Source organism: Camellia sinensis, chromosome 14, assembly GCF_055761805.1.
Source record: "Camellia sinensis isolate YWXY chromosome 14, ASM5576180v1, whole genome shotgun sequence".
NCBI classification, from domain to species: domain Eukaryota; kingdom Viridiplantae; phylum Streptophyta; class Magnoliopsida; order Ericales; family Theaceae; genus Camellia; species Camellia sinensis.
The window spans coordinates 73,611,501-73,622,278 of record NC_138974.1 but is presented as its reverse complement, the minus strand read 5'-3'; the positions used below and the strand labels follow the sequence as shown (position 1 = coordinate 73,622,278).

Sequence of the window (10,778 nt, the reverse complement as noted above, 5' to 3'; positions counted from 1 at the left end):
TATCTATTCATCCACTCACATTTATATTTACAAAGATAAATAACAATTGTGATTTAAAATATTAAAATAAATACAAATATAGGTAAATGAAAAGGTTAACGATATCCGATTAATTTAATTTTTACATGTATATTTTAATTAATATATTCTAAAATATAAACAATTCAAATTATTAAAATAAATCCCAAAATGAATCCATTTAGCTCACAACCGTCCCAAGTCCTATTTCGTATTATTAAGGCCAAGTTTGGCATCTACTAAATAATACAAAAAGTTAAAAAGTTACTATCCTATTTAAGCTACATCATCTTATTTAAATCACATCATCTCTCTATCACATCACGTCAAATCCAACCCATATAAACCAATAAATCAAAAAATGTACTTTTTTAACCTCCCAAACCAACCCTAAATGTTTAATCAATTAATAACTGACCTTGTCATATTACATGATTATGGGTTGAATGGTAAGAAATGTATGAGACTCGCAACCATTCCCCTTTTGCAATTTTCCCTTTTTGGCGATCCTCTCCCAATCAAACGCCACGTCTGAGCGTCTCCTTCAGGAAAATTCTCTCTCATCATCAGTATATGCAGATCATTGATTTTGATTTGAGCTATCTGTATGTATGTATCTAACACACTAAACACTTGGAAATTTTAGTAAGAAATGGAGAGTACTCAGAAGGGTTCCCAATATGCTTTTTCAGAGGTTTTTCGGAGAGAGATGGGTTTTTCTCAACCCCAATTCTTCACTCGCCGAATCTCTTCTTCTGAGGTTCCGATTCTCTCTCTCTCTCTCTCTCTCTCTCTCTCAACCAGTAGTTCACTTCTCTCAATTGTAGAATTGTAATACTCTGTACTTCTTTACTTTCTTTTTTTTTTTTATGCCAAACCAAGTGTAAATATTTCAATTTTCTATGATAACTCTTTGATTTGGTTGTGTTTGGATGCAAAGTGTATAAATTTATCAATTGGGTAGTTATCAGGGTGGGTTTGGTTATCCCATGATAGCTAAAGATACAAGTCAATCATGTTTTTTTTTTTTTGGGGGGGGGGGGGGGGGGGAGTTAGAAGAAATTGAAATTTTTGTGACAGGTGATCTCATGGAATCAGGAGTTTTATGATTTTGATGAAATGCCCAGAACTCAAATCTGCACAGTTTGCACTGATCAACCTGGTTTTCTGTGATTTACGCATTTATAATATTGGATTTGGACATGAATTTATTGAGTGAGATAATATGATGACATGTGAAAATTTCAGAACAATAATAAATAGCTATACGAAGTCGAAGAACAGCAAAAAGAGGAAAGCTGCTATCTATGCTAATAGTCAAGATACAAGAAACAAAAAGAAAATATGCAGAATAATTCAGCAGAAAATAATACCCTAAATATTATGTATCACTCGAGTGCTTTTTGTGGCTCTTCAAGCTGGGCTCTTGGGTATATCACACATCTAACATCATGAAATGCCTCTAGTAAAATTTTCTATGGCTGCTTTGTGCCATGTGTTTATATAAGAATATAACTAGACTGTAATTTCCATGGCCATTCAAGTTTCGGTTTGTAAGGTATACATCTTGCGTGTTTGGCGTGTTAGTGATTCTTAAATTGGTTTTGCAGTAGGAATTCCTATGTACTACAATACAAGCTGGTTTGGTGAACCTTTGTGTGTTTTTCGGTGCAGGCCCTTGTGAAGAAAATTGATCTGTATGGGAAGTTAAATGGTCATGAGGGTTGTGTGAACACAGTTCAGTTCAACTCTTCTGGTGACCTCCTCGTGTCAGGTTCTGATGATCGAAAAGTTATGTTCTGGAATTGGGCAACAAAAACATTAGAATTTTCATATCCTTCTGGCCACCTAGAGAACATATTTCAGGTCAGAATCATGCCATTTACTGATGATCGGAAAATTGTAACTTCTTCTGCAGACGGCCAGGTAAATTTGTACATAGCTCTGTCACCCTCTCTATTTTCTGCATTTATCTTTTTTTATGAGATATCTTTTAGGTGCACCATAGGCAGTAATCCATTAGGTGTGTTCTATATTTACATCTTATTAATTTGGTTGTAGTTTGGAAAGTCATCTGAAATATTTGACATAAGGGTTTATTTTTATTCTTTCTTCGTACTTATGTTGATCATTATTGTGGGTTATTTAGGCATTTGGTCAACGGTAATATCTTCTTTATTCATTATCTAAGGAGCATGGACATGGACACGGACACGCCGACATGCTAATTTCAAAAAATGAAGTACACGACACATGGGGGACACGCATGAAATATATAATTTTATATATTTATTATATGTTATATATATGAATATATCATTCAAAGATAATAAAAAATGTAATATGACACTAATTCTTATAAATTTATATGATTTTTATTTTATTATTGTATCTTAAGTTGTTTTATTTATACTTATAATTAGTTTCACATGTGTCTAATCGATAGACACGTGTGTTTAAGAGATATACGTGTGTCCTCCAAGTGTTTAAAAAGTATCCGGATCTTTAAAAAATAAGACACGTTTTGAAGAGTGTCGGACACATGTCGGGGAAGTGTCCAAAGAATCCGACACGGACACGATACGGATACGTTACTTTGTTAGAAATGTCCGTGCTTCTTAGTTAATTATATATTAATGAATAGCATGAATTAAGGTTAATTAACACCCTAATGCATTTTTTTGTTTTTTTAAAACACTATGATTAATGAAACTTATTTGTCTCTGCTACTAGTTTGCTTAAAGGCTATCATTGGTTGTCAATGTGAAATTTGGTGATGTGGGAATCACAAGTTGCGAGATGCCTACATGTAGTTACCCAGTTGAATTGAAACAATGACCTTAGACAAAGATTAGTGGCAGAAACAAAATATTTGTGGCTAAGCCCAGATAGTTGGTGTCACGACCCAAACTCGCCCCTATAGATTTAGCGCCGTAACCAGTCAGTAATCTTAAGATTACCTACGGCCTCTAAAACATAATCACAAAATAAGAACCTAACGGAATCAAATACATAAATATAATCGTCCAATGAGCTGTGCTAACTTATATGAAATAGAATATTTAAAACTTTATATACATATTCAAAAGTCATTCTAACATTTTATCTACACACATTATAGCATCTTAAGTATAGCCAACAAAAACAAGCAAGTCTCATATATAGAAACGACCAGAACTTATAACACGTGATACTTCCGAAACCTCCACGTGAGGCACAATGGTTGGCTGACAACAGAACACAAATCCAGACAAAAGTCTTCAGGGCTGATCTCCAGAATGCTCACCTATACATAAATATACACGCAGTGAGTTAAAACTCAATAAATAACATTGAGGTAGAGGGGTTTAGTGAACAAATTCCGGACATATCATAATCATAAAACAAATCATAACATAATCATTCTTATTTCTAAACATAACAACAGTACATCCCATAGAACACATCACATATCGTCTTCCGACTAGAGTAATCGGTTCCGGATACCGATTAAACACATATCACCACAATGAAGTGGCTAACAAGATCTCGTATCACATATACGTCATGGACTCGCATTTACATGCCGTCCCCCATGACTTGGGACTATCTGTGGATGCCATAACAGATTCGCAAACAAAAAAGACATTCGTTCACGTAAACAAATATCATTTCAAAAATCATAACCTATCAAATTACATTTGGAACATAATTCATATAAACATATCTTTACAATAACGTTACTCACAATGGGCTCCCGTAAACGGTCAATCAATCTTCGAGTGTTGACCTACAACCACAAAGTACATATATCTTATCATTACACAGGTACTTGGCCATCACGGCTTAGCCTTCTTTACATTGGTTTCTTATTCAGTCTATTTCTTATAATTTGTACATGTGAATCACATTCTCGGATTTCGGATTGGTCTCATTTTTTCTAAGTCAATTACTCATGTTATTTCTTAGCTCATTACTCTTAAATGACTCATAATTCATGTCTAAATATGCTCAGAAAAGGATGGGAACAAAAATATAAACACTGGATATCTCTGAAAATTATGCTGAATTTGGCCTGGCCGCTCGAGCGCACCTTTGGTCGCTCCAGCGGACTGCTCTACCTGCAAAAGTACTGGATAGTTTCAATCTACGCTCTAGCCACAACTCCTACGCTCGAACAGTTCAACCAAATACAAAGGGTTCGCTTGAGTCACCAAATGGTCGCTCGAGCAGTTTGTAATAGACTGCAAAACTTCTAGATGCTCGACAATGTTCGCTCGAGCGGCAAATCCTTCGCTCGAGCGAACTACAAAAATTTTGGGTTTTCAAAACAGAGTTTTGAGCTTCCAAATGTAATTTCAAAGGTAAACTCATGCATGGCTTGTCTTTAAAGCTTGAAAACTTTTCCATAAATATGAATACATGATCCTTTACAAACCCTTTGCTCAAAACTCATGAATTTAGCCAAAATTGAATTCACCTTTCATGTATGTAAAACCTTTCAAGTTCCTTTCTCCAAAACTCATAAAGTTAACAAATTTGAGCTCATAAACTCCATGCATGTAAGAAATTATTTTTCAAAACGTGAATTTAAGAGGTAAACATGATAAATCAAACATACATGTACAAATTAATCCACAATTCTACCATGGATGATCAAGACTACATTCAACATAGCAAAACTCCATCTATTCATGCATATAGTGGAATTCTCTTCCAAATTCATTTTCAAGACTTCAAAAACATAGAATTGACTTGCAAAACTTGCTGAAATATGCAAGCATGTATATTTCATCCTCCAAATTCAACACAATTGATGAAGCTCATAGTTAACATAATGCTTTAACACCTGCATGAGCATGCATGTATAACTTGCAGCCTAATTCTTCATTCTAAGCCTCAATTTACACATTTAAACACATAATCTTCATGTTTGGTAGCTTAGAATCATAAATTAGAGGTTGAGTTCTTACCTAGAGTCTTGAATTAGTTAAATTCTTTCACACTCTTGATCCCACAAGCAATGATCTTCAAGTTCTCTACACAAACACACTTTCTCTCTCTAAAATTGAGCTCACTCTCCCTCTAAAATGTATAAACTCAGATTTTTGCACTAAGAAAGGCTCAAGAATGAGCTCAAATGAGCTTATGGCACCATATTTATAGCTGGAGTGGCTTATTACATTAATTAGAACATTAGGCTTGCTAAACAAAACTAAATTAATCACACTGAATCAATTTTTAATTAAATTTGCCAAGGTGTTTTGAAAATTCCAAATACCATATCCGTGTAATCAATTCCGGTTTCGAATGCCGATAAGGCTTTCAATTTTTCAGATCAAGGCAGAATTTTAAACAGATAGTTCTACAAGTAACAGATAGAAAGCCAAATAGTACACAAAATACACAATAAACACATAATTGATTTTAATCGCTTAATTGACATCCTTAATTACGGATTAGTGATTAATTACGGATCGGGGTTGTCATAGTTGGGAGCAAGGTCGTGCTGAGGCCAAATAAAAATCCTCTAAATTCAGTTTGAAAGATTTTACGGGTTTAAACCAACAGGACCATTTCTTTCTTCTGCTTGCTTGCCTATGAACTGTTTCCCTTTCCCTTGGTAACAATTTCTGCTCTTTCCAGGTTAGGCTTGGTCAGGTATTGGAGAATGGCAAAGTAGAAACAAAAATGTTAGCGGAGCACCAAGGTCGCGTGCACAATATTGTGGTGGAGCCTGGAAATCCCCGCATATTTTATAGCTGTGGCGAAGATGGCTTTGTTCAACATGTATGTTAAATCACTAATGTTTCGGTTGTAAAAGATTTTTTCCCCAATTTTCATTTTAATATCAGAATCACCTCTTCCTTTTGCAGTTTGATCTGCGAAGTAATTCTGCTAGAAAGCTCTTCTGTTGCTCCTCTTTCACAGATAAAAAGCAGTCTTCAAGCAGCATAAGATTGAATGCTATTGTGGTCGACACAAGAAATCCTGATTACTTTGCCGTAGGAGGTTCTGATGAATATGCACGAGTCTACGACATTAGAAAATACCAATCAGATGCTTCAAGTAACAGAGATGCACCCATTAATACATTTTGCCCTAATCACCTAATTAAGACTCATGATGTTCATATAACAGCATTGGCATACTCAAACTCAAGTGAATTGCTTGTCTCTTACAATGACGAGCTCATTTATTTATTCCAGAAGAACATGGGGATAGGTCCATCCCCATTGTCAGTCCCGCATGAGGATTTGCAGAAACTGGAAGAACCACAAGCTTACTCAGGGCATAGGAATTCACGAACAGTTAAAGGAGTGAGTTTCTTTGGTCCTCATGACGAATACGTCATGAGTGGGTCCGATTGTGGTCACATATTTATATGGAAGAAGGAAGGAGCTAAACTCGTGCGCTTAATGGTTGGTGATCAGCACATAGTAAATCAACTGGAGCCCCATCCACATATGCCTGTGATTGCAACCTCTGGAATAGAAAAAAATATAAAGCTCTGGGCTCCTGTATCAAATGATGTTCTTCCCCTGCCTCACAATGTTCAAGAGGTAACCATCTAAAGGTTTTACTATTCCATTTACCTTGTGGGGTAGAGAGAAATTTCGCTTCAGGCACTGGAGTTGTTGCTTACATGTTCTTGCCAATTTGTTTTTGTTTGAACAGATTATGGAGTCTAATAGGCAAGGCAGAGTGGACCATTCGCGTGTTACACTTACCCCTGATGTTATCATGCACGTCTTGCGGTTGCATAGGAGACAAGCACTGGCTTATAATGAAAGAAGATATGGTAGAGCTGATATTGAGAGCGATGAAGAAGACGAAGCTGCTTATGTTTTAGGATTCTCTGGTGATGAGGGAAATTCTGGAGATTGCAACATTAGCTAGAGTTTTGCACTTATCTGTAAGTGAATTTTTTTTCTTCGTTTTTTTAATCTTGTTTGGTAGTTCTTGCTTGATTTTCATCCTTTTAAAATTACTATGGCTTCAAGTCATTCCCGAGCTATATAAGATTGACCTGTATCAAAAGATCAATGGGACGATATGGTTCATTGATATCCCAATCTTTGCATTATGTAAATCATCTTGTGTTGGAATATGAAGTGTACGGGAATGTGATTGGTGATCAGAAATATTTCTGGACTTGCTTTTCACATGACAAATAATTATTCGTTACAATAGTCTTTCCAAAAAGGTATATTCTTTTCTTTAGTCTATAAAGAGTGATCTATACAATGGTTGCAAACTTGGAAGCACTATAAATGGAAGTGGTCTATTTTTTTGTTTTTCTATATATAGATAAAGGATCAAGGTCAGTTACTCATAAAAAATCTTGAAAAATAAACATACTATTTCCTTAATCCTAAATGTAAAGAAATAATTAGATATCAGAAAAACCAAATTATCATTGAATTAGTTGACCATTAAAATATTGTTCTTCAGCTTTGATCTTCAATCATTATTCTCTTGTGAGGGTTGTGGCTGTTGCTGCTCTAGCTTCACATTATATGTAAAGAATGATCCAGGTTGGAACTTCATGTACTGTTTTGGGGTATCGTTTTTCAAACTGTTAGGCTTCGAGTTCCGCCCTTCTTCTTCTTCTTCTTCTTCTTCTTCATGTCCTCCTTTTTCAGCATGAAAGTTAGGCTTCCAATTCCACGGTGTGAGGAAGGAGTTATCATCTTCTAAGAAGGATATGAATCGTGAATAGTCTGCCTCTTCCTCTTCTTCAGTTTCTTCTTCCTCTTCAATTTCTTCTTTAGGATGATCAGGCTTCCAATTCCATGGTGTAAGGAAGGAATTATCATCTGCTTCTAAAAAGGATACCAATCGTGAGTAGTCCGGCACTTCTTCTTCTTCAGTTTCTTCTTCCTCTTCTCTAGGATGATCGGGCTTCCAATTCCACCGCGTAAGGAAGGAATTACCGTCAACTTCTAAGAAGGATACGAATGGTGAATAGTCCGCCTCTTCTTCTTCAGTTTCTTCTTCCTCTTCTTCTATAGGATGGTTGAGCTTCCAAATCCATGGCTTGAGGAAAGAACTATCATCATCATCTTCTTCTTCTTCTTCTTCTTCAGGTTCTTCCTCTTGTTCAGTTTCTTCTTCTTCTTCTTCTTCAGTTTCTTCCTCTTCTTCAGTTTCTTCTTCTTCTTCTTCTTCGTCTTCTTCTTCTTCTTCAGTTTCTTCCTCTTCTTCTTCTTCGTCTTCTTCAGCTTCTTCTTCTTCTTCTTCATCAGTTTCTTCCTCTTCTTCTTCTTTATCTTCTTCAGCTTCTTCTTCTTCTTCAGTTTCTTCCTCTTCATCTCCAAGAAGATCATGAAGATCATGCTTCCAATTCGAAGGCATAAAGAAGAAATTATCATCAAAGAATCGTGATTCTGTTTGTTCATTTTCATTAAGATCAAGATTCCAATTCCACGGTGCAATGAAGGAGTTATCATCCACTTCTAAGAAGGATAGGAATGGTGAATAGTATGTTTCTTCATCATCTTCGTGAAGATCAGACATCCAATTCCACGGTGTACGGCAAAAGTTTTCTTCAACTTTGAATTCTTCGACAACATCAGATTTCCAATCCCACGATGTAAAAGAGGAGTTATCATCATCGACTTCTAAGAAGGATACAGACGGTGAATAGTATGTTTCTTCTTCAAGGAGATCACAATCCCAATTCCATCGCGTGAGGAGCACCTTATCATCGTCCGTGGTGGTCGACAGACCAGTGAACCCTCCATTCATGTCATTCATCTCATCACCCGCAAAAAGCTACTTCAAGTGCCTCAACTCTACTTCAAGAACTTAAATTGCTTCAAGTGCTTCTTCAGAACTTCCAAGTATGAATATTACCACTGAATACTTGGATTAGCTATGTACGTATGTAGTTTATTTATATGTATAATGTATAGCTGGTAATTGTAAGCAGTTTAATCTGAAGATAGTTAGGATTTTGATTCCCAAATTAGAAGGGTTTTATTTCAGGTAGGACAGTGTTGTTCCTCTTTGGATTAGGAGTAAATGTTTGTAGTTATAACATAATTAGACTTCCTTTTTAATAATAATATTATTTGATTTGATTTTTTTTTTTTTTTTGGGAAAAAAAAACTCAGTGTTTCTTTGTAACAAAAAATAAAACTTGAGTTTTAAATTTTATCAATTTAAATGTTAATCATTTAATTTGTTTTCAATATATAAAATAGGTTCACATATAGTTAGATCTAATTGCTTGGGATAATTAGATTTTATTGTGTGCTTCATTGCTTTTTAAATCATTATCACAATACATGTGGTCTTTCATGGTAAAAAATTTAGGTACTTAGATTTGTCCTTTGATAGACAACAATGCTACATACAGAAAATTTATCCCAAAAAATCAATATGTTATCTAGATTTAATTCATGTGTAGGACCCACCACATAACGATTAAATCTACACCCCACATGGATCCATTTCATGGTAAATTTTTTTGGGTAATTAGATTTATCATTTGGTAAACAACAATGCTATATACTTAAAAAATTTACCGAAAATTTTATCTAAAAAAATGTGGTCCAAATTTAATTCATACCTTACATTTTTACTCTTATCATATTATTCAAGCAAGTTACGTTTTAAGGCACGGTCTATTTTAATAAAATTTTTATTTCATGAAAAATGTTTTTTAGAATTTTTTTCATAAAGTTATTTTTTATATTTAATTGTGACCTCAAAATTAATATACTAGTAAATATAGTAGTGGTCCCTAGTGTTAAGTAGAGTGGGGTGGGTGTCTTCCAAAAGTAAAATTTCATTTAATTCAAATAAATTTATTTTTTAATGATCATGAAGAATATTTTTTTAATTAACTTTTGTTTTTAGAGCGACTTGTTTGGCATATATTAAAAAAGTCAAAAAATAACTATCCTATTTAAGTCATATCACATCTCTATCACATCACTTCAAACTCTCTAAATAATATTGTTTGCCAAAATAAATAGAGCCTAAATTCCAAACTTACATTTTTATTTTATTTTTTTAATAAAGAGGCAAACTTTATTTATAGAAATATACTATTTAATTGGTTACACATCGTCGGGTAGCCGTTCCACTGACGTCATTGTTTAGAAAAAGATTTTACCAAAATAGGGAGATCGAGGATACATTACAAGAGACCCTTGTTGTGCAAAAATAACTACATTAGCTAATTTGTCCACGAGAGCGTTTGCCTTTCTCTAAATATGCAAAAGAGAGGCGGCTCAATCGCTTGGGTGGTAATTTGGGCGGACTCAATCTATGCCTAATTTAATTTTTTTAAGAGTTTGGACAAGATATTTTTAAATTCGGTAGGAGTTTGGACAAAAATTTAAAAGTCCGAAATTAAATTTGAACAAATTTGGGTAAAGACATCAAATAATCCGAAATCTGAATTAGATATTTAGATATATAAAAATATTAAATATACATATAAATTATTAGTCATTACATGATATTAAAGTAATTTAAATCATTAAGTCATATATTATATATACAAGTAACACAAAATTTTATATTTTTTATTTTCACTAATAAATTATAAAGATTATTATAGCAGAATCTCTTATATTATATAAATTATTATTTTTTGATATTATTAATAGTTTTCTAAAAAAATGTAAATAGAGTTTAATTTTAATAAATTAATAATTTAGCTAGGAAAAAAAATTGAAATTTATTTACAATTTAGGCAACTCAAGTAATTCGGGTTTACCTCGGGTCAGACTTGAACAGACAATCTCGAGTTACAATTTAGGTTT

At 34.0% G+C, this 10,778-nt stretch overlaps 1 protein-coding gene across 1 annotated transcript; it reads left to right on the top strand.

Annotated features, from left to right (window-relative positions):
- The first annotated feature begins 429 nt into the window (after window positions 1-429).
- Window positions 430-7,142, top strand: LOC114271344 (Transducin/WD40 repeat-like superfamily protein). Its single transcript, XM_028212972.2, has 5 exons — window positions 430-778; window positions 1,693-1,944; window positions 5,644-5,787; window positions 5,874-6,560; window positions 6,676-7,142. Exons 1-5 carry the CDS (start codon window positions 671-673, stop codon window positions 6,895-6,897), a joined length of 1,413 nt encoding a protein of 470 aa, XP_028068773.1. The 5' UTR covers window positions 430-670; the 3' UTR covers window positions 6,898-7,142.
- Window positions 7,143-10,778: the final 3,636 nt, after the last annotated feature.

Excerpts from the sequence above, each read along its gene's own strand:
- LOC114271344 (XM_028212972.2), top strand. The coding sequence starts at position 671 with ATGGAGAGTACTCAGAAGGGTTCCCAATATGCTTTTTCAGAGGTTTTT. Across the intron at positions 1,945-5,643 it reads CTTCTTCTGCAGACGGCCAG|GTTAGGCTTGGTCAGGTATT; the intron begins GTAAATTTGTAC and ends TGCTCTTTCCAG. Across the intron at positions 6,561-6,675 it reads TGCCTCACAATGTTCAAGAG|ATTATGGAGTCTAATAGGCA; the intron begins GTAACCATCTAA and ends TTGTTTGAACAG.